The 25,044-nt window shown below is 38.6% G+C and overlaps 1 protein-coding gene across 2 annotated transcripts in view; it reads right to left on the bottom strand.

Annotated features, from left to right (window-relative positions):
* Window positions 1–6,921: 6,921 nt before the first annotated feature.
* The window catches only part of MCOLN3 (mucolipin TRP cation channel 3), a 31,206-nt gene continuing 13,083 nt past the window's right edge, over window positions 6,922–25,044 (bottom strand). Inside the window, exons 4-13 of one of the 2 annotated variants that reach the window (XR_013993711.1) lie at window positions 24,069–24,222; window positions 22,822–22,906; window positions 22,649–22,745; window positions 19,763–19,862; window positions 16,635–16,747; window positions 16,403–16,552; window positions 11,380–11,481; window positions 11,149–11,271; window positions 8,344–10,108; window positions 6,922–8,122 (exon numbers count right to left, since the gene is read on the bottom strand). Coding sequence is in view for 1 of the 2 variants with exons in the window: in XM_081054655.1 (XP_080910781.1) it covers window positions 7,988–8,122; window positions 9,902–10,108; window positions 11,149–11,271; window positions 11,380–11,481; window positions 16,403–16,552; window positions 16,635–16,747; window positions 19,763–19,862; window positions 22,649–22,745; window positions 22,822–22,906; window positions 24,069–24,222 (1,266 nt within the window). In the remaining variant the exon portion in view is untranslated. The remainder of the gene's footprint in view (window positions 8,123–8,343; window positions 10,109–11,148; window positions 11,272–11,379; window positions 11,482–16,402; window positions 16,553–16,634; window positions 16,748–19,762; window positions 19,863–22,648; window positions 22,746–22,821; window positions 22,907–24,068; window positions 24,223–25,044) is intronic. The other variant, XM_081054655.1, reaches the window with a different exon arrangement.

Genomic DNA, 25,044 nt, shown 5'->3' with positions numbered 1-25,044 from the left:
GGCCGCGCACTCCCAGCCCTCCGCAGCTCCTGCCTTGCTTCATTCCTTCCTTGACGTCGCCATTCTTTCCTCGTTTTCTACATCCATTCATTTGTCCATTTCCTTAGCCATTGCTACTCTGATGAGTTCAAGACGCACTCACTGAGTGCCCAGCTGAGTGCTGGGTACCATGGATACTGGGATATGAAAGACACGGTCCTTTCCCTCTAGGGCTTCGCATTAAACGGACGAGTTCATTCCGGTGTGTTTTTACTCTGAAGTGCACGATCACAAAGGGTCAAGTTCAACAGATGTTGAAAGTACTCCAGGCGCCAAAGGAAAAGAAAAACAAGTCGCCCTTCGCTCGCGTGGGGAAGCTGGAGCGGTCCCCCTGCGCGGGGAGTGCGCGTCCGCGGGGTCCCGGGCGGTAGCAGAGAGACGGCACAGAGCTGCAGCCCGGGCGCCCCAGGACTCAGCACCCGGCGCACCTGGCTGCAGCGCCACCTCGGTTCTCCCTTCAGGTGCACGAAAGGAACACGCCTGTGGGAAACCGGACATGAATTTTAAAGAGATGAGGGTCGGGAGCCTATGCCCAAATGCCATGTTCAGCTGAGGGTGATGTCGATTTGGCAGTGTGGACCCAGACAACATGCCCTTTCCGAGGGAGTCTGCCTATCTCTACTCTTCACATAGTAGCAGCAGCAGCAGCAAAAGTCCCTAATTCCCGGCTGTTTGGATCAGCAAGTGTGTAAGTGGTCTTAGGGTTTAGCTAGGGTAAAGAATATTCTGCCAGGTAATTATTTTAATATGCGTCTCCAGGTAGAAGCCGCTGGACAGAATGACGTGTATAAAAACATACATAATTGACCTTGACTTGAAAATCACTTCCAATAGGCTATTAGGCAAAAATGCCTCGTTTTAAAGCCCGTTTCATCAAGAGGTGCCGCTGCGTACAGACGGGCTTGGAAGTTCCGTTTGTGTCGTCATTGGTGCCAAAGTTGGGTGCCACCGTGGTGTGGTGTGATTACTTTTTCGAAGAAACACAGAGGAAATGTTCCACTCCAAGTAGCTATTTCTTCTTGTAGAAAAGTAGTTGCAAAAGGGAGCTCCAAATATCTCAAATTTTAATGTGCAAATGAAACACCAGGGGATCGTCCTGAAGCCAACTCTGAATCAATGGGTCTGGAACAGAACTTGTGGTTTTGCATTTGTCTTGGGGGGGCGTCCGGCGGGGTCTCTGCTCCTGCTCCCCACATAAGAACGCAGGACATGGTGAGGCCAAACAGGAACACCCACGGAATCATAGGTAGGGAAGTCATACCACTATGGTCTCACTGGAGGCTGGGTTTACACGACGTGCGACCTGCTGTCCGCTTTGCTGACAACCGACCAACTCTCCTCGACTCTGTTCCCCTCCGTAGCCGCGGCAGTTATATCAGTGACCAATGGCTTAATGGTTACAGCTGATGGCCAACCAGCCACAGCTGACGGCCAGCCAGCACCTCTCCACATGAGGCCGAGAGCCTGGAAACTGCTTTCTGGGGCTCTGTCCCCAGGCATTTCCAGCTAGAAGACGTTGCTGCAGCTGCTGGTCCAAGCACCACTCTCAGTAGCAAGGTTCTAGGAAATGCTTAACCTGAGTGTGGGAGGGAATTAAGGATAGAGAGGTGCTGCGGAAGAGTGTCAGAATGGGAAACCTGGAGTCAGATGGTTGAAAATTGTGAATATCACACAAACTATGAGATATGAATTTTAGTTCCTAGGCACCTCATCTAATCATTCCAACTTAGTAAATTAGTTCACAGTTAAGTTTTTCACTTTCAGAAAGTCACTGTTTATTGTAAAGATCCTGGCTCACTCTCACTGGTGGTAATAGTCCTTGTTTTGTGTTATGCTTTGTTCCTTTCAAATGGCTGTGTTCTGTTCTGTATATTATAGTACAAAAAGTCATGCACACTGACTCAAGTTTGTAATGACCAATAGCCAAATAACATAAGAATCTTTTGATCTATAGTGTACTATAACAAGGAATTTTAAACGTACACACCAGAGGTCTTGAATTTCTCTAGCAGGTTACCTTTATATGAAAGTTTCACTGATTTACAATGTTAAAGGGGATTTTTTTTTTAAGTCTAGAAAATGTACAACAGGCTAATAGTAAAAATACAATAGTTTATTGGGATAGATAGGCAAGAACAATATTTACTGTAAGGTTTATGTGGAGGAAGAACAAATAAAATAGGAGAAAAAATGGTGCCTTTTATTTACTTATTGTTCACATCCTTTCCAATTTTTGTTAATGTGCAAGCCGTCTGTATATTCTAGATGTCAATTCCTTGCCAGTGTAAACATTATAAATTTTTGTTTCAGCCTCACCTATTTGTTAATTTTGTCTGTGATTTTCTTCCTTGGATGGAAGTTCTTAATTTTGATCTTGTGAAACCAAAATTAAAAATACTAATCCTTATGGCTTGTGCTTTTGCGACCTTAAGTTTTTCTCTACCCCTAGGTCACAAATATTTTTCTGCATTTTCTATAATATTTTAGTTATATTCTTCATACCAAACTCCATTGTACTTCAAATGTGCACATGGTAGCAGATAGGAAGGCAGCTCAATTTTTCCGTGAAACTAAGTCAGTTTTCAGCAAATTATCTTATGAATCAGGGGTTAGCAAACCTTTTCTATAAAGGACCAGATAGTAAACATTTTAGGCTTTGGTGGATGTACTGTCTCTGTTGCAACTACTTAACTCCTCTGTTATAATGTGAAGGCAGTCACAGACAGTATGTAAACAAAAGAGAGGTACTGTGTCTCACATATCATGAAATATTATTCTTATTTTAATTTTTAATAAGACTATTTTTAGTGCCATTTTAGGTTCACAGAAAAATTAAGCAGAAAGTACAGAATTCCTATAGACCCCCCACATGCATAGCCTTCGTTACTATCAACTGCTGCATTTGTTCTAATTGATGAATCTACATCAACACATCATCACCCAAAGTACACTTTACATTAGGGTTCACTCTTGTTATGCAGCCTATGGGTTTTGACAAATGTAATGACATGTCTCTACCACTGTAGTTTCATACAGAATAGTTTCACTATCTGCTATGGACTGAATGTTTGTGCGCCCACCACAAATTTATATGTTAAATCCTAACGCTTAACATGATGGTGTTTTGAGATGGAGCCTTTGGGAGATGATTAGGTCATCATTGTTGAGCCCTCATGGATGGGATTTAGCGTCCTTAATAAACGAGGTCCCAGAGAACTTCCCTGCCCCCTTTCACCAAGTGAGAACATAGCAAAAAGGCAGCTGTCTGTGAACCTGAAAGGAGGCTCTCACCAAGTACTAAATCTGCTGGTGACTTCATCTTGGGACTTTACAGCCTCCAGAACTGTGAGAAATAAATTTGTTTATAAGCCACCCTGTTTATGGTATTCTGTTATCACAGCCCAAAAGGATTAAGTCACTGCCCTAATAATCCTCTGAGCTCTGCCTATTCATTCTTCCTCCTCCTCCAACCCCTAACAACCACTGATCATTTTACTGTCTTCTAAGTTTTGCCTTTTCCAGAATGTCATGTAGTTGGAATCACACAGTATGTAGCCTTTTCAGATTTGCTTCTTTCACTTACTAATATGCACTTAAGGTTCCTCCATGTCTTTTCATGACTTGATAGCTTATTTCTTTTCAGCACTAAATAATATTTTATAATCTGAATGTACCACAGTTTATTTACCCATGCACCTACTGAAAGACATCTTGGTTGCTTCCAAGTTTGGGCAATTATGATAAAGCAATACACATCCATGTGCAGGATTTTGCATAGACAAAAGTTTTCGACTCATGTGTTTAAATACCAAGGAGCACAATTGCTGGAATGTATGGCAAGAGTATACTTTTATAATAAACTGTCAAACTTTCTTCCAAAGTGCTGCACCATTTTGCATTCCCATCAGAAACAAATAAGAGTTCCTATTGCTCCACATCCTCACCAGCATTTGTTGTTGTCAGGGTTATGGATTTTGGACATTCTACCACATGTGTAGTAGTATCTCACTATTGTTTTATTTGCAATTCCCTCATGCCATTTGATGTTGAGCACCTTTTCATTTGCTTATTTGCTATCTGTACATCTTCTAGTGAGGTGTCTATTCAGGTTTTTCACCCATTTTTAAAATCAGGTTTTGTTTTCTAATAGTTGACTTTTGAAGAGTTCTTTGCATATTTTGTATAAGCGTTTATCAGATATGTCTTTTGCAAATATTTTCTCCCAGTCTGTGGCTTGTCTTCTCATTCTTTTGATGGTGTCTTTTACAGAGCAGAAGTTCTTATTTTAACGAAGACTAATATATCAATTTTTTCTTTCATAGATTGTGCCTTTGGTGTTTTATCTAAAAAGTCATCACCAAGCCCAAGGTCATCTATATTTTTCCTATGTTATTTTCTGGGAGTTTTATATTTTCACATCTTATGTATATATTATGATCCATTTTGAGTTAATTTTTGTGATGGGTATAAGGCCTATGTCTAGATTCATTCATTCATTCATTCATTCATTTATTTGCATGTGGATATCCAGTTGTTCCAGCACTATTTATTGAAAAGATTATCTTTGCTCCATTATCTTGCCTTTGCTCCTTTGTGAAAGATCAATTAACTCTATTGGCGTGGGTCTATTTCTGGGGTCTCTATTCTGTTCCATTGATCTATTTATCTATTCTTTCACCAATACCACACTTTCTTGTTTCTTGATTGTTGTAGATTGTTGTAAGTCTTGATGTTGGGTAGTGTTAGTTTCCCAACTTTATTCTTCTCCTCCAATATTGTGTTGGCTATTTCGGGTCTTTTGCCTCTCCGTATAAACTTCAGAATCAGTTTGCCAATATCCACAAAATACATACCTGGGATTTTTGATTGGGATTGTGTTGAATGTATAGATCAAGTTGGGGAGAACTGACAGCTTGATAATATTGAGTCTTTTTATCCACGGGCATAGAATATTTCCCCAACAATTTAGTTCTTCTTTTATTTCTTTCATTAGAGTTTTGTAGGATAATATTCTTCATATAGATCTTGTCATATGAATTTTAAAATTCAGTTTTTGAGTTTCAAAAAAAATCTGAAATTTTTATTGCTGTTATGTTGAATTTATAGATTCATTTGAAGAGAATTCAATCATTACTATGCTAAGATGCCCCTATTCATGAATATATTACTTCTGCAATTATTCAGATCTTCTTTTATGTCCTGTAATGGAGTTTTTGACATTTTCACTGGGAAAACTTTGTACGTTCTACCTTAGGATAATTGCTGGATAATTTATAATTTTTATTTCTATTATGAATGATTTCTGTCATATTTTCTACATGATTATTAATAGTGGAGATGAAGCTTAGAGTTGGTGATCTTACATCCAACAACCTTGTTGAATTCTCTAGTTAGTTTTGAAAATTTGTTAATTCTATTAGGTTTTCTAGGTAGATCATCATAAACTTAAATAATGAGAATTTTATCTTTTTTTCCTGATCCATCACCTCTCTATTTATATGTATTAATTTAATTTGAAAGTGGTATGCTGGGACAAAACAATTAAAATTCAATATTTATTAGATATTTTAAAGCTTTGTAAAAGTAACAGAAGAAAATGGCATCTGAATTGTTTAAAGAAAATGTGGCCTCAGCAAAATTCAAAGTTTACCTAAAAAAGACTGTAACGGACAACACAAATCCTAAGGTACCTATTTTGATATCTCTATACCCTCTAACTTAGGTTTTCTCTTTTGACTAATGTGGTCAAAAAATATAAGGCCAGTCTGAATCCTGAGCCTTATGGACAGTTCCTTATTTGTAGCCCCAACAAGGGGATTCAGTTATTCTTGTCCAACGCTGGGCCACACAGCCACCATGAACCACTTGCCTCAGAATCACCTTGTGTACCTAATAAAAACGAAGATTCCTAGCCTCACCCTAGAACTTGAAAAATAAGAAATCTCTGTTGGTATTACCTGGACATCCACAATTTTAACAAAATCCCCCCATGATTCTTATGTCCAAAAAGCTTGAGAATCATTTTGTTGGGGAAGAGAGGGGATATTGGGAAGGAAAGAGTAGAGAACCTGACCTCCAGACAAATGGACATCACCAGTAAAAGTCCAGCCTCAATTTCCTCTTTGCTCCCCCAATTCGAAGGCTGGGAGAAGAAACTTCCATTCTCCATTCCTTCTTACAACAACCTCGACATTCTTTATGACACATATATGCATATAAAGGAAATATGAAACGACTGGCCCATAATTTATCTGCCTACCCAGAGCAAGCCATTGTACTAGTTTAGGGACAGTTCAAAAAAATAAGTGCTGTTTCTTTCAGGAAATAATAGAGATATTCTCTCATAGGGATCATTACTAAAAATTAGGCCCTGAAATTTATCAGGGACTCCTGCCACAAGAAGACAGTTTGGAGAATCAGGAGAGAGAAATGAAGGTGCCAAGTCACTGGCTTTAATTCCACAGCAGAAACATACTGACTTTAGGGCAAAGCAAAACCCCAGGCTCGATACTGGGTCAGTAGTTTCCTGTTTCCATTGAAGTATTATTACTAAAAATCTCACAAGAAGTTAGAAAAAAAAAGTATCATATAAACACAATTTTAAAATTCATGTTACATTCTAGTAAATTCTAAAAATAATTATGATACAAATATTAGAACTAAGGAAAAATTCACCGAGATGTTTCATTTCTAAAAAGCTACAGGTACTACAAACATAGCTTACGATTGTTGTAAAACCTCACATTTCAACACCTGGAGTCATTATTTGGTCACAATTAAATCATAAGATTTTAGTGTCTCAAGGCTATCTTCATTTAGCCCTTAAAACAAAATAAAAAAAATTAACAAATTAGTTTCCTTCAAAAAAAAAAAAAAGAGTTTGCTTTGAGAAAACCTTTATTGCACATCATTGAATTCATTTCTATTTGAACAAACAGTACACAAAACAAAGGTTCATGCTGTGAAAACCCCTGAAACTTCTTATCAGCAGTCTGCAAGGACTATAGACTTGGTTTTTGTGTCTTTTAAGGCATACGTTTCCCATTTGTTTTTAACCTTTGAGGATAATTGTTTTATAAAATATTTTTAATGTGCATTACAGAACCTCTCTCCATGAGACCAGTTTCTGACCCTCAAATTCTACTCTTTTCTGTGAGACTGGAATGTGCCTATGAAGGGCCCAGTATATCACACAGACTTCACAACACTGTGCAAGTACTAATAAAATCGTCCTTGTGGGATCAAATATGCATTTGCTCTGTGCTTTAATTGTCACATATGTATAGGGTACTCTTTCAACTTTGTACTTTAACACTGAAGGAGAAGAAAAAATTTATGCATGAATACAAAAATCCTGATCCACTCCAGAACTAAAAGAAGCATCACGTAACAGGTGCCCTTCAGAACCAAATATTGGACTGTTCGCTGGTGATGGTTGTTTCTTTCTTATTCTGCCCTGGTTTTACAATACAATGATTACTGGACATACAGCAACCATCCCTTCTCTCTCAGAGATGGACCTTCAGAGTGGCCCAGGCCAGGATTAGTGAGTTGTCTGAAGTCACTTTCAGACCAGGCATTGTTTTCCACAGATGTCATAATCAACACGGTCAAAATAGCTGGAAGCAAGAGATTAAGAGCTAGAGTAAAGAAGGGCATAGAGAACCCATTCTAAAACTATGGCAAAGGAAAGAAAGAACAAGAATCCAACAGTTTCCCTAATCAAAGTTAGGCTTTTTAAAAAAATAAATAAATAAACCCAGCAGAAAGCTGAAAAGACATTAACTATTGCTTTTAAAAATATAATCCTAGCTCTTGATTAATTATAGCTATCAACTTGCCCAAAATAAGTCTTTAAACATACTATACCTGATATTAAAATATCCATACAGTCTCCCAACTCAGCTACACATTATATTTTCCTCTATAGCACAAATAACCCTGATAGCTACTTTTTACAACAGCAGAATATAGATACTGGAGAGTCATCTTCTAATCTGTATTTTCCAGAATTGGGTAGATCTTTGCACTCTGATATAAACGTGCGAAGTTCAGTCTCTGGGAATCCATCTTGCTGGTAATGCTATACAGAAGAATAAAAATTAAGAAAAAACACCTCTCATTAATAAACCTCTTAAAAACAACTTTACTCCCAATTTAAAATAGATCATTTGGCAAAGGAGTCAATCTTTTCTAGAGGGTTTAGTCACTTTCGAGTATTTTCAGGGAGGATGTCGTCGCTAGAGCCATTCTTAGGCTTGGCTATGGTAAAGTGGATCTGGGATTCTGCAGTGCCATCCTCACCTCTCCTTTGTGGGTCTGGTTCAACCCCAAATGAGCATGTTGAATCTGACTCTGAGCCCTCTTTCCAGGGAGCATCCAGCCAGCCCTGGCCCAAGTCTGAGAAGCTCTGTCACCACTTCGCCATTGCAGCCCATGACTTCCAGTCCAGTATGAAGTAGACACCTTGGATAGAACTTAGTTGAGGCCACAAGAAGTCCAGCTAATGTAGATCAACAATGGTGTTGTGGGGGTGGAATACCCAGCCTTCCTCTGAAGACCTCAGCAACCTGATGCTCCTGAGCTGGTCCAGGTGTCTGGACAAAGATGTGAATGCTGTAAGGGGCCTTTCAGTCTGCGCACCCTTTTGAGTCGCTCTTCTGGACAGACAGGCTTGTTTCAGGGCCTAATATTTACATCAGTGTGATGTCTAAGATCTCTAGAATGTGCTCTGATCAAAAAGGATCAAAAATAACTTAGCTTGCCCATTTGGAAGTGCTCTGAGCCCATGAAAAGAGGTTAACAGCTAAACTACGAGTCCCATGCTTATGTCATGGAGAGTTGTCAACTCATACCACTCTTAGAGATACCGGATGTCACCCTCAAGTAACATATAGTTTTCTGCATGTAGAGTGGAAGGTAGTAAATTTTTAGAGCATCATGGGGAGGGATTCGAATGCGTACAACTACATTCTTTCCCAGTGACCTTAGTGACACTAAGAACACATCTGCCAAGCAAGTACTGAGGACAGTCATTTCCCGAAATCTGATTCAGTAAGAATGATTTCATGGCTCTGGCTTCATGAGCAAGGTATCATAATTATCAACTCATAATCCATCAATTCCTGATGGCCTTCTCTTTATTCCTGGACCATTCACATGGCATCATGTTTCATTACCCCCCATACTCAGAAAAAAAAGTCCCCAAGTGAAAGTGTCTATGCTAATAGTGGACCTAACAGTGTAAGGTTATTAGAAATTTAAATACATATGGATTTTTATCCTGCCTTTCTCTATTTCAAAGGGCTCAAACTGATTTTTAAAATATCCCATGTGAATGACAATATGAAAAATGACAGCTTTTCACGTCAAGTTTCCAGCTGTATAATGCATACATGACTAGTACTTGACATATCCATTCCTTCACTGTTCTGAAGACCACGCTTCTGGGGCCACGCAGGGCTTTGCAAAGAGTAATGGATTCAGTGACAGCACGCTCCAACTGAGGAGGTCAATTTTTCTTTACAAAAATTCGATTTTAAGCATTTCCCACCCCAAAGTGTGGCTTTCTAAAAGGCCATCTGTTTTACCCAATACCTACCTACTGATTCTTATAATTCTAACAAAAGGTTAGAAAGCTACGAAAAAGCCCAGTTATTTAGAGACAAAACTTTCAACAATCAAGAAATTCTATTTCTCCTTCACGTCTGTTTCTCAGTATTTAAAATTGAAGTCCTTCATCTCTACCCTGAAGTAATTAACATTCCCTCAATTCCCCTCCCCCCCCCATAGACACTATATTTTATTGTCACTCTACAAGTTCTAGAGAAATGCTGCCACTTATGGCTCCTGATGAACCTACCTTAATTGTTTCATATGTATCAGTGATCAGTGCAATAAAAAGACTTAAAATCATATATATAAAGAGGCTTATGAATGTGTAGAGGTAAATTCTGCTAAACAGCCAGACCAAGTAACTTTTTCGCTGCATGTCTGCAAATGTGGCAAACATATCATCTCCATTTATCAGGGAAAACAGGCACTCAGAGACCACATTCAGAGAACGGAACTGAAAAAAGAAAAGAGAAAAGTTTACTTTATTCCATGTTCTTTCCCATGGGAAACTTTATTCATGACACCACATTAAAAATAATGGGGGGTAGCCGGTTTGCTCAGTGGTGAGAGCACAGTGCTCATAACACCAAAGGTCGCCGGTTCAATTCTCACATGTCCCAGTGAGCCGCACCCCCCACAACTAGATTGAAAACAACAGCTTGACCTGGAGCTGAGCTTCGCCCCCCCAAACAAGGATTTGACATGGAGCTGATGTTTCCTGGAAAAACACACTGTTCCCCAATATTCCTCAATAAAAATTATAAATAAATAAAATAATGGGACCAGATATCCCAAGTTACCCTTTCAGACTAATAACTTGAGGTGACTACAAAGCATTTGCTTTGTGATACACACAACATGTACAAGCCTATCATTTTTCCTGGGACAAGCAGCTGCTTCTTGATGCTCCTCTTAATGAGAGCAGGCTAACATGAAGGCAGAAGGGGCTGGTCTACGCCCTCAGTGCTCTTGTGTGTCACGCCTTAGCCCCTGCCCTGACCCCCTCCCTCTACCTTCATGGAAAGGGATCCTTGAAACGGTTCTGCAGAGAACCCAGACCCCAACCACGCCTGCTCATGCTTATTTTAAAGTTCATCCCACTTAAGATAATAGCATTATAGTCAAGACTATAACTCCAGTAACAAATTTTCAAATATTTCTACAAGTTTCTCCCTATACTACTTTTTTAGATAAAGTCGCACTTTGAGAAGACTTATCTAAATAACCTACTCTACTATATATTGATCAATCACATTGACTAAACTTTATGTCTTTTGTGACATATTCCACAAAAGAAATTGAGGCAGTGGAGTGAAGTATTCTCTCCAGTAGGTCAGACCTTCCCAGTTTATAAACATGGCAATTAGATATACTACCTTCAACATTTTAAGGATGAGTCACAAAATAAAAGGAGTTCATTTGAAAAGAGAAAACAAGCCCCTGGCACTATTCTAAGAGCTTCATGGTACCAGGTAAAAGTGGTCTTAGTAGTACCTTTTCATGGTAAGGCCCCAGCACAATCCATCCACAGAAGCAATAGCCAAGATAAATCATGGCTGCACAGCAACAGAACCTCATGACATTGGGCAATGCTGCCTGAAGGGTCAGAATAAGGAGCTGGGAAAGTAAGAGACACCGTTAGAATCCTTTTGTCCTTCAGCCAAAGCAATGCAATAACTTTGAAAGACAAATACCAAGAGCACAGAGAGCTATGGAATTGCTTACATTGTACTTCTGAAAGAAACTGAGGTAGCGGATGACTCCAATCCACACGAGCAAGGTAGAGGTCCCAAGAAGTATGCTACAGACATCATAACTTGTCAGACTCTAAAGCAGAGTGAATACAATAATCAGAAATTCATTTGAGCAAGAAATACGTAATCATCAGAGAAATGCAAATAAAAACCACAATGAGATATCACCTCACCCCAGTTAGAATGGCTATCATCAACAAGACAAATCGTAACAAGTGTTGGAGGGGCTGTGGAGAAAAAAGAAGCCTCATACACTGTTGGTGGGAATGCAGACTGGTGCAGCCATTATGGAAGGCAGTGTGGAGGTTCCTCAAAAAATTACGAATAGAATTACCATATGACCCAGCAATCCCTTTCCTCGGTATCTACCCCCAAAAATCTGAAAACATTTATCCATAAAGACACATGTGCTCCAATGTTCATTGCAGCTTTGTTTACGGTGGCCAAGACATGGAAACAACCAAAATGTCCTTCAATAGATGAATGGATAAAGAAGTTGTGGTATATATACACAATGGAATACTATTCGGCAGTCAGAAAAGATGATATAGGAACATTTGTGACAACATGGATGGATCTTGAGAGTATAACGCTAAGCGAAATAAGTCAGACAGAAAAAGCAGAGAACCCTATGATTTCACTGCTATGTGGTATATGAACCAAAAACAACAAAAGAACAAGACAAACAAAAATTCATAGACACAGACAATAGTTTAGTGGTTACCAGAGGGTACGGGGGTTGGGGGTGGGAGATGAGGGTAAGGGGGATCAAATATATGATGATGGAAGAAGAACTGACTCTGGGTGGTGAACATACAATGGGATTTATAGATGATGAAATACAGAATTGTATCCTGAAATCTATGTAATTTTACAATTCACCCCAATAAACTTTAAAAAAAAAGAAAGAAAGAAATATGTGTATTTACTGGGTAGCTGTGAGGCAGGCACTGTCCTAGGTGCTAAGGACAAACCAGTGAACAGACAAAATTCCCTACCCTCGCGAAGCTTACATGGGTGGGGGGAGGGAGAGTCGACAGTAACAAATTAATAAACACCTGATATTTAACTGATGGTAAGTGCTGAGGAGAAAATTAAGGAGAGGGGATAAGGAATGGGTATGGGCTGCATTTTAAATAGGGTGATCAGGGAAGGTCTCACTGGAAAGGTGGCACTTGAGCGAAGACTTGAATGGAGTGAGGGAGCAAATCAAACAAAATCAAGGGGAAGGGCTTTCCAGGCACAGGAACCAGCAAGTGCAAAGGCCCCGGGGCAGGAGGGCATCTGGCTGGAGTAGGAGATGAGGAGAGTATGGAATCATAGAGGTAAGGGGCAACGTGTTAGGGCCTCGGGGGTAATTTAACAACTTCATCTTTTACTCTGAATAGGTTAGGGAGATTTGAGAGCCCTGAACAGGAATGATATGATCAAATATTGGCTTCTATGGTTGAGAGCACATTGTTGGTGTGGTGAGAAGGCTATTGCAATAATACAAGTGAGTGCTGATGGTGGCTTGGACCAGGCTGGTGGTAGAGGTGATGAGGTGACTTTTGAAGGTAGATCAATAGGGTTTCCTCTTAGATGCGGGGGAGAGGGGATTAGTGAAGAGAGGAGTCAAGGATCTATGGCTCTTATCTTTAGCTACTGAAACGAGTTGGTATTGACTGAAGTTAGAAAGGAGAAGCAGGTTTGGACTATGGAGGTGGGGATCTTAGGAATTCTGGTTTAGATACGTTAAATTTGAGAGGTCAAGTAGACATTCAGGTGAAGATGTTGAATAGATAGATATTTGAGATTAGAGTACAGGAAAGAATTCCAAGCTGGAGATACAGATTTGGAAATCGTTGGCAAATCAATACTATTTAAAAACATAGAATAGAATGAGATTACCAACACAGTGGTAATCAGAAAATAAAAGATGTCCAGGCACTGCACCTTGAAGCACTGTCATTTTACTAGGTTTGGAGCGATGAGAGGAAACCAGCAAAGGAAAGTCAGAAGATCAGCCCATGATTTAGAAGGAAAACCAGGTAAGTGACAGCCCAGCACAAAAGTGCATCAACAAAGAGGGAGTGCTTACAGGGTTAAAAACTGCTGGTAGGTCAAAATGAGGATAAATAACTGATTATTAGACTTATGGACCTAGGAGGTCCTTGGAAAGAACACTTTCTGTGGAGTGGCAGGGCAGCCTGATTGGAACAGACGTAAAAGAGAAGGGGAGGAGCAAAGTCAGAAATAAGATTAACTATTCTTTTGAGTTCTTTGCTATATATAATGGAGAGCAGGAAAATGGGGATGTAGTAGGAGGGAGAAACAGGTTGAGATGTTGTCTTTTTAGAAAAGAGAAAAAAAACCATGCTAATAGGAATGACATGGTAGAGAGTGGGAAATGGATGCTGCATAAGGAAAAATAGCTGGAGTTATGCCCTTGAGTAAGCCAGTGGGGACAGCGTGGGGTAGGCAAGTAGAGACGCTGGCCTTGAATAGTAACCTAAATCATATAGCCACAGTAACAGAGAAAAAGTAACAGAGCATATGTGCACTGATGCTGGTAGGTAGATAAATGAAGTGGGAGTGTGTGGAATTTCTTTTTTTTTTTTCCTGTTGTTCTTATGAAATAAGAAGTGAAGTCAGCTGACAGTGGGGATGAGGCAGGGGTGTTACTGGATTCAGAAGACAAGCAAACATGAAATTATCATCTATAAGATGAGGAGTGGATGGCCTAGAAAAATGTGGAAAGATTACTGGATACCATTATGAGCTCACTGAGGTTTATAATAGTTGAGGTTTGGTAAAAATAAAGATTTGCTGCAAATCTCCCCCTACTCCTTTTTTTCCCCCCATAACGTTAAATATCTATTCTGATGATATATCCTACAGCTATGACATGGTGGCAGCTGTTCCATGACAACCTAAACCCATTCTCTGCTTCTGAGGGACATGCCTGGGCTGTATTCCCCAGACCTCCTTGCAGTTAGATGTGACTAAATTCTCTCCAGTGTATTGTGAACAGAAATGAAAGCTGCCACTTATAACCAAGGCTGTAAGACTATGGGAGAGCTACCACCAGACTGTGTTTTCCCTCCCATGGGTTGCAACCTGTTTATGAGATGACCCAGCATCAATCATGCAGTCCAGGAGAGTCCTGAATGGCTGTCAGACAAACAAGATGGGGGAAACTTGGATCCCGGAATGATTGCGTGAAGCTGAGCAACTGACCAACCAGGAAAATCCACCCTGACTATTATATGAGAGAGAAATAAGCTCCTATCTTATCTGAGCCATTCATTTGTGGAGGGGATCTCTGCCCAGGAATCGGAAACATAACAGGCTCATATTCATTCTTAGTTGCAGTCAAGGCTAGAAAAATATAAATTTGAACAAGCCCAATTTGAATAATAGTTTTCTAATCTGATTTTTGCTTTGGGGGTGGGAGGAGAGGGGTGATTTCTAAGCTGGATAAGTCCTAACTTAAAATGAAAAACCTTGTAGTAGCACATCAATGGGAAAAATAAGACATGGAAAGATTCTCAGTTTGAATGGACAAAGGGACAAATTCTCAGGCACTCATACAATAGTAATTTGGCCTCACTCCCCACCCCAGCCCTACTCTGTTGAAGATTCTGGCATTTTTTGGTAAGAAAAACAAAAAACACCTCTTACCTTAGATACCTGTTGTGTGTATGAATTTACAGGCCCCACCCCAGAGTTCAAATTAAGTAGGTCTAACGTGGGCATTTTTACCAGGTACCCAAATGATTCCAATATTAAGGTTTGTGAATCACACTTTGAAAAACCCTGCCTAAACCAACCGAATGAGAGAAGATATTTGCAAACAACACCTCCAATAAGGGGCTAGTATCCAAAATATATAAGGAACTCATACAACTCAACCACAAAGAAACAAACAATCCAATTTAAAAATGGGCAGAGGACCTGAAGAGACATTTCTCCAAAGAAGACATACAGATGACCAATAGACATATGAAAAGATGTTCAACATTACTAATCATCAGTGAAATGAAAATAAAAACCACAATGAGATATCAGCTCACACCTGTGGGAATGGCTATCATCAACAAGACAAATAGCAACAAGTGTTGGAGCGGCTGTGGAGAAAAAGGAATCCTCATACACTGTTGGTGGGAATGCAGATTGGTGCAGCCGCTATGGAAGGCAGTGTGGAGGCTCCTCAAAAAATTACGAATAGAATTACCATATGACCCAGCAATCCCACTCCTGGTATCTACCCCAAAAATCTGAAAACATTTATCCGTAAAGATATATGTACTCCAATGTTCATTGCAGCTTTATTTATGGTGGCCAAGACATGGAAACAACCAAAATGTCCTTCGATAGATGATTGTATAAAGAAGATGTAGTATTATATACACAATGGAATACTATTCTGCCATAAGAAAAGATGAAATAGAGCCATTTGCAACAACATGGTTGGATCTTGAGATTATTATGCTAAGCAAAATAAATCAGACAGAAAAAGTCGAGAACCAAATGACTTCACTGATATGTGGGATATAAAACTGAAAGCAACAAAGGAACAAGGTAAACAAATAAAGAAACAAAAACTCATAGTCACAGACAATAGTTTAGTGGTTATCAAAGGGTGAGGGGGGAGGAAAGTCATAAATGTGGGTAAACAGGGTCAAATATATGGTGACAGAAGGAGAACTGACTCTGGGTGGTGAACACACAATGTGATATATAAATGATGTATTATAGAATTGTACACTTGAAAACTATGTAATTTTACTAACCTTGTCACCCCAATAAATTTTAATTAAAAAAAAAACAAAAACCTTGCCTAAAAGATTTCCTGACTACATTTAAGAAAATTACTGCTATTGATTCCAAGTTTACTAGATACAATGTTTGACAGAAATCATTTTCTCTGCAAATTCTCACATTCTGGAAAAATAAATTACTATTAATGCAAATCTGATACTCACAATGGAATAAATAGGGGGGAAACGTACCTTGGCTTGGATTTCCATTTTCAGAATTGATCCAGTGATTGTCAATAAGTCACTAATAATAAGCATAATGTACCATCCATTGACAAATTCCATTCGATCAGAAACAGAAATCTCCTTCTTATAATGAAGAAGAAAAAAACTGACAAATTCCTTTAGGGAAAAGAAGGGAGGCACAGTGAATTTCTCTGTCAATCAAAATCTCCGTAATACTCGAGAAAGCAACAACCCCTACCTGTTGAAGCTGAAGTCCTCTGATCACAGATCGAAAGCACAGGATTAACGAAGCCGAGCATATTAGAATAACAAAGCCATCGAAGATCATCATGTAATGAGTGTTCCTCTGAACTGGAAGGAAAAGCATTACCTGCTTATGAAGTGGGACATTAGGTTGGTGACATCTCCTTCTTATTTTTTCTTTTCATTTTTAGCCTCAGTTATTTTAACTGCTGCGTTGTATACCACAGTATAAATGTACAATACTTTCTTTATATGGACGCTCAGATTGTAATCTGTTTTTCTTTACTGCAAACAATTCTTCAAGTCCTCTTTGTGCACAGGTACAAGTGATTCTTTAAGTGAATAAAGGCCTAAAAGCGCAATTTTTGGGTTAAGGCATATACTGAAGATGCCAAAAATATGTATACACATTTTAAGAAAGGAAAAAACTGTATTAAAATTGTAATACTCAATATATACCAATAACAAAAGATGAATACAAGTGACATGTATACATTTTTTTGGCATCCCTGGGACATATTTCTAAAAACAGATCCCAAGAAATTGCTTTCTAAAAATATCGTGCCTGTTTACCTATTTACACATATCTCCACCACTAGGTATTAGTAATAAGTTTTTCCAATCAAAACGGCAAATCTATCAGTCCCAACAGTTTGAAATGCCATCTGTATCATGTACCAAATTACTGTACGTCTTCAAGTACCATATCCTAACTTGTTGATGTTATTGTGTATTTTAATGCCTCAGACTAATACCTCTTATTACTCTTTTCTGGAATTTTTGCTGGCTATTCTTGCTTGTTTGTTTTCCATGTATTCTTTAGGATCAGATTGTCAAATTCCAATAAAATGCTGATTGGTAATTTTTGGAAGGGGATTGTGTCAAATTTATAAGTTAATTTAGGGAGAATTGACATACTCATGATGTTGAATTTGTTGTCCAAAAACATGGTGTGCCTTTCCATTGATTCAAGTCTTCTTTTTGCATCCTTCCAAAGCATTTTCAAGTTTTATATGGATCTTTCACACTCCTCTTTAGAATAATTTAGATAATGCAAGCATTCTTATTCCTAATATACTTAGCCTCCTTGTACATCCTATTAACATAAACTTATCTAGGTATAAAATATTTATTATGAACCCACTATGTGCCAGGTGTTTTACCAGGTGCTAGAAAGACGCAGTGGTGAACAAGACAGAAAAGGCCCTGACCTTGTGAAACTCTATTCAACTGCAGTGAGACAAGCAAGGAAGTAAACAAGTAAATGAACAAAACACTTTCAGATAGGAGTGATATGAAGAAAATAAAGCATAATAGCTACCACGGAGTTCTAAGCACTTTATATGAATTAATTCATTGGATCCTCACAGCAAACCCAATGAGGTAGGCATGACTTTCCCCACTTCTCAGGTGAGAAAACTGAAGCACAGAGAGGTCACAGAACTTGTCCAAGATTACATAGCCAGTAAGTAGTAGTCAGCCTTCAAACATCTGCAGTCTGTTTCCAGTGTCCGTCACTCTGTATTAGTGGTTCTTGGCATCCCTTGGGAACTTGTTAGAAATGCACATTCTCCGGCCCTACCCTACAGCCACTGAATCACAAACTGGTTTCACAAGCTCTCCACGTGACACTAACATTGACAACCACAGTTCTATATGAAGGAGGTGGTGTCAGGAAATGGGGAGAAGAGAGGTCATTTATACTACGTAGTATAGGAAGGCCTCACCAAGGGAGCTGAGGGACGAGACAGAACCATCCATGCAGAGATTCTGGAGAATCCCAAGTGCAAAGTCCTGGCCAGTGTGAATGAAGCCAGGTGAAGAGAGGTGGGCAGAGGTCTCAGCCATCATAAGCTCTGTTCTAGAGCTAGTCTTTATTTAACAAGTTAGACTTCTCTTTACTGACAAAGCACTTCAGACTAGGTCTATAATGAAGCATCCTATTAGATTGACCAAGTGGCATCTAATTGTTATACAAGTATCTAAATCCACTTTAGAAAAACTTAGAAACGAAGAAACAAACATTTGCGAGCAAGCCTATATGTCAGGCACTTTCATATGCTCTCTCATTTTCCCTAAAGTATTACGATGTTTACAGATGACAAAACAGGCTTGTGTTTCAAATAAACAATATGTGATTGAAATAAAATTTCTGATTCAAGAGCCTCATATATTTGAAGTTTTACCTATTAGTGAAAAGAATACTAGAATACTTTATTTACTCTTACTATCTCATTTTACTACTTCTGAACTTTGTGCATCAATCAGTAGGAAACCTTAAAACAATTATTGCCCAAGTATGATATGAGTAATGACTACCCGCACATTCCTAGGCCCCTCCTCAGAACCACTGACCGACCGTCTTAACGGAGCTGGGAAGACTGCATCTTAGGCACCTGGGATGATTCTTCTGCTCACTAGAATCCAAGAACCGCTGGTCTACTCCCTAAGTCCAGCACAATATATAATTAAGTCACTAACAAGGGACTAGGAAATGAGGTAGGTCAGTTCTTTCCAGTCAGTGCACTCCAGTTCAGTTCCAGAATTCTTTATAGCATTTAGTCTATATCTGAATATAGACTAATATAATGTTTCTAGGAACATACCCTTTCCTTATCCAGTCTGCCTTTTGACCTGGATAGACGATGACTATAATGTGCGGGGGCTTCAGGGTCAAAGCCTACTTGACTTCTCCTTGGCTACAGAACCTTGGACACCAAGATTTTCTTTTGAGCCTTAGTTTCTTCATCTGTCAAAAGAGGGATGCTGCCTGTCTCAAACATATTTTAAAATATTAAAATGAGAAAAATGTAGGTGGAATACTTATACAATAGGAATTCAATAAATATTGGTTTGGGTGTAAATGATTTTTATTTTTTCTGTAGGGATTATAAGCATTTTTTTTTAAGTAAGGAGTGGGCCAATGTAGGCACATGGAGATAGCAGGAAAATCTTTTCTATTATTAACTTATGTATCGCCTAGAACATTGGATATCTACAATGAATTGATCTACTTGCACAGAATTAGGGACTTGGAAATGGAACAATTATTTGATGCTCCACGTTTCTCTTGGAATAGTCATTTAATAACCATTTTGAAAACTAGTAAAATGCATCAGTTACCTGATCCAGACACATGCCAGTCTTTACATTCTTTGATCGAAATATCATTATCAAAACTTATCTTAATTCTTCCACTGTGGGCTTTGTTGTCAAATGTTATCTGTGAGGAAAAGAAAAAGGATCAAAAACATTATAGTTTTTTGAAGGCAAGACAACTTCATGCATTAATTAGGAAACAACTCTTTCAGTGTGAGAAGAGACCCAGATTCTCATCTCCGACCTATTGCTAACTCAGTTGAACTTTGGGAAGTTCACTTTATTTCTCTGTGAAATGAGAAGTTTGAACTACATCTTTTATAGAGACTTTTTAGCCTCTAAAATACTATGTTTCTAAGACAGTATTCCAGCCCTGGACAACTTACAAAACAAGAGAATTTCCCTCTCCTTACCATTCAAAGTACCTCTAGATGTTGTCTTGATATGAGCAAGAGCTGGTTCAAAATTTCCAGTTATAAAATAAGTAAGCCATGAGATATAGTGTCTGAGTATGACACAGACAATATAGCCAATAATATTGGAGTAACTGCATGGTGACAGATGGTTACTAGACTTGGTGTGGTGATCACATCATAGGGTACAAGCTGAACCACGATGCTGTACACCTGAAACTAATATAATATTGTATGCCAACCAGAATAACTTTTTTTTTAAAGAGCTGGTACAATTGTGCTTTGTTTTTTTTTTTAATCTTTAAGCAGGTCCTCAGCTAGGGATAGATTTTTAGTGCTGTTGCAATTCTTACTAACACAAAGGTTCATTATTTCTGTCTTGAAACATTTCAGGTGGAACTTTATTGATTTTCCTTCTGGACCTGGGTTCTTAGTCACTCTAGAACCGTATGTTATTACAAAGGATGTAGTCCAGGGAATTGACAGCCATGTCTTGCTCCAAGGACACCATTTCAGGACACCAGGCATCAAACACACAAAGCCATTGCAGAACAACTTCCATGGTCCTACTGTTTTCCCCTTCTAGCTCCCTCCGCCAGTCCCACGCAGGGACTGGAAAGGCAAGGCAAGAAAATCAGTCTTTTTTGTGTCTGTGTGTGCCTCTTCTCTAACGTACTAAGAAAAAAAACAATGTTATTTCAAAAGTCTGTCATTTAAATGAGTTTTACTGAAGCTTCTTCACATAGGGTAATCAGGTATCACTTCATATATAAGATTTTGAATAAATTTAGTGAATCTGGTTACTCTGTTTCCTCATATTGATCTGTAAGCTTCTTTCCTTGACAAGCAACCAAGGGCATTGTCAGTGTCTGCCCAACTCCATAGCTGCTGGAGGACTCAGCCCATAGGCTCACACAAGGAAGATGATCAGTAGTATTTGAATGAATGAGAAATCCTTGCCAAGGAGAAACCATGCTTTTTCACACCGAAAGAGCCTCAGGGTTGTAGAAACAGTAGGTGCTCACTAAATGTCAATTTAGCTTAATGTCAATCATATTACAGTAAATCTTAGAAGAAGCTAAATGCTGTAAATAAAGAGAAAAAAATATTGGATGGAATTAACCACAGATTAGACAGTACAGGAAAAAAAAAAAGATTAGTGAATTATGAACACAAAGCAATAGAAACTATCCAAAATGAAACAGAGAAAAGAAACTGAAAAATAAAACAAAAAAGAGAGCATCAGTGAGCTATGGGACAACTTTAGTGTCCAGATAAACATGTATTTAGAATCTCTGAAAAGTGAGGGGGAAGAGACAAAAAGTATTTGAAGAAATAATACTGAGTAAATGTCAAATATAATGAAAACTATAAACCTACCGAACCAAGATGTTCAATGAACTCCAAACTCCAAACACAAGAAACATGAAGAAAACTAAACCAAGACATATCACAATCAAATTGCTAAAATCAGAGATAAAGATAAAAATTTAAAAGCAGCTTGAGGGGAGAAAACACATCCCATGCAGAAGAATAAAGATGAAGATGACAGCAGATGTTTCTCATCAGACACAATGCAAGCTGGAATAGCAACATTTTTAAAGTACAAGAGAAAAAAAAACAACCTAGAATTCTATATCCAGTGAAACTATCTTTTAAAAATGAAGATAACATACTTCTTCAGACTTACAAAAGCTGAGAGAATTCATCATCAGCAGACCTGCACTATAAAAAATATTAAAGGAGGCCCTTCAGGCCGAAGGAAAATGAGGCCAGATGGAAACCTACACAATTAGTTGAGTATTGTGGACATAGCTTTGGATACAAACTACTGCTGAAATAATAGAAATTTGGGTCACATGAAGGTAAGTTGTATAACATGCTTTCCTGCATATGCCCACACAGTGTTGGGTTACTGACTCTGATCCTCGTGAGGTGATGGACTCACATGAGAGGCATCTTGTGCTCTCTAGAGAGCATGAATAGCTCCATTTACAGCTGGAATGTAGAGAATACCAACGTGATAGGGTGGGCTGAAGGGGGAGAAACTAACCGGAGCATTCGGAGGCAGCACAAGGAAGGCACTGTGAGCAATAACCCAAAGGCCATAAACGTTCATGGTGAGGAAACTCGGTTAGCAAGAAGACTTCACAATGACCTTATGCCAATAGCCACAGACTGCTAAAAGCTGACCATACAGAATCGACAAAACTCTGCTCCTTTTGTATTTGAACTCCTACACAGTGCCAGACTCTGTTCTTGGTACTGCAGACACAGCAATGAACAAGGCAAGGTCCCTGCCCTCATAGAATTTACACTGAGGTGTAGAAGACAGATATAAAAAACATTAAGCTTGCTATACCAATGCTTCCCCTATGCACATTCAAGTGGAAACATCTTATATATTTAATGTCTTAAGGTAAATAGATGGAACATATAACTAGATAAAACCATTTTTCTCCAGACTAGAACCACATCCCGCCAAGCCCACACTTACAGTCAGAGTAAAGTCATAACAGTCAGGGAGCTCGTGATGACGAATAGTCTGCAGATTAATGGCCTTCAGTTTAAACTTCAGCTCCACTGTTAGAAGTCTAGAAGACAGAGACTTTAGTGCAGTGAAAACAGATACACATGAACATAAGTTTCACTCCCATCTATTTCCCTCACCTGTGAAAGTCCAGGGTTAAGTTGAGTTTATTTTCTTCTAGTGTTCCAATGTAAAAAGATTCATCTGGCTCTACAGAGAAACATTCTGCCATAGAAATGAACAAAACATAATAGAGAAGCCAAAATAAATAAAACTGCATTTTGAAAATACATTTAAAACTAGATATTCTGATTCTAGTATTTTTCAGAATGAAGATTTTAAAGGCTAGACAGCCACAGCAACTTGGTTATAATGACCCACTTGTTTTTAAGACATAATTGGCTATATTACTGCAGTAGATGGGAATGGAGAAAGATTTGAACTCTGTCTCATTAGTCCTCTACAGAATGCTATCTTCCTTCCTGTTTTTTAATCCTATGGTTTAAGTCCTTCCTCACTTTTTTGTATTTTAAACATAGGTTTGAAGCATTTGCAGTGTCTATGAAAAAAGTTTCTTAGTTAAAGGATCTATTTTTAATACTACATGTTGACTATTTTTCCCCAATAAGCACTTTAAAAAGAGGAAGATAGTATCTTAGAAGGTTTTCACTAATCAGTACTGTAATCCTTTACTATCCCTCAAAAAAAAAAAAAAATGGCCAGTGGTTACTGCGAAAGCATTTGAATACTTACTTTTGAACTAAATGACCTAAGCTAATGTTTTAGGTACAAATTGCAAATAAAACTTTGCTGATAAGAATAAGTTGTGTTATTCTAAGTTCTGGTTGTCATTCCATCCCCAACCTACCCCCAAAGATACTGAATAGCGAAAGGCTATTGAGGGGAGGGAGTTTGATACACATCAAGAACTTGCAAGCATGAAGTTTGTAAGGATATCTGCCTATTTCACTGGCTTATCCAGCACGAGAGGCAGTGGAATATAGTAGATAAGAGCACAGACAGCCTGGGTCAAATTTCAGCACTGCCTCTTACCAGTTTCATCTTGAGCAGATCACTTAATTCTCTGAGCCGTGTTTTAGTCTTCTATAAAATAGGGATGATGATAAGAAATCTTAACTTGATGGAGCTTTTTATTTTTGAAGAATCATGAGTTATACTTATAACCAACTGACAGATGATATCGTTATTTAGTAAAGGGCTTAGAACAGTACTTGGCTGACATAATAACTCCTATAGGGTTCGTACAACGACCTAATAGCACAGACCACATCAATGTTGAAATTACAATGTGGAAATGAAATTACTGATTTTAAGTATAAATCAACACGTTATAAAGTAGAAATTCTAGTTCATAGAAGAACATTACCAGTTTCAATTTTTGGATCAATGTCAAAGGTGTCATTTCCAGGACAGATGTTTCCTTGCTTGTAGAAATGCTGACAGATTGCCATACCAGACTGCTCCGTATCCTTACTCTCATAAGCATGATTCCCAATTGAGATGTTGCGTAACTGCAAGTACTTCAACCAAAAAGAGAAACAGAACATCAGAATGCCAGCCAGGGCTGAAGTGAAGCCATGATACCCCTCTCTTCCTGACTTTGAAGCTAGCAGGTTCCCACCTCCACTCAGGGTGGAGACATGCACATTGATACGCAGAGTGACATGCTACATGCTACCAGGACAGCAGAGGGGCGAAGAGCACTCAAAAATCAGAGCTCTGAGTTCAAGTGCCAGTTCTGTGACCTCAGGCAAGTCACAAACTTTCTGACTTTCTGGCTCCTTATCTGCAAAATTAAAGGCTGAAGCCACATGATCTTTGAGATTCTTCCGTCCTTTAAAGAACTATGTCCAGGAAGTGGTTTTTACATTCAGTGTGAATACAAAGTTTATTTATCTTTGACATATTTTCTGTAAAATCAGAATTTTGCTTTACTACTGCAATATAAGAAGACGTCTACAACTGTGGCAGGCTAACCAGCAAAACTTTCGATAAGAAAATGTTTTTAAATATTTATCTTTGCAAGAATACAGTGTAGTCACTTTCATACCAATATTCCCCTGTTCTAGTGAACCCTCTAACTGAAACAAAAATGTCACTTTTGCAAATGAGAATATCATGGTACCTTGGAATAATTGTCAACTTAAAACTCTTAATGGATTCGTGTAGATGAGAAACAAAAAACTAAGAGGTTATTGTGAACAATGGTGTTTGGCACAATTGGTGATACAAAGATAAAGATATGGTATCTGTCTCTTGGAATTAATAATTTAGTGGGATGGACACATAGATAAATAATTCTACTAAAAGACGAATATAAAACATGCTAGGATAAATGAAGG

This window comes from Rhinolophus hipposideros (assembly GCF_964194185.1).
Source record: "Rhinolophus hipposideros genome assembly, chromosome: 8".
Taxonomy (NCBI): Eukaryota; Metazoa; Chordata; class Mammalia; order Chiroptera; family Rhinolophidae; genus Rhinolophus; species Rhinolophus hipposideros.
This window is presented reverse-complemented; position numbering and strand designations above follow the sequence as displayed.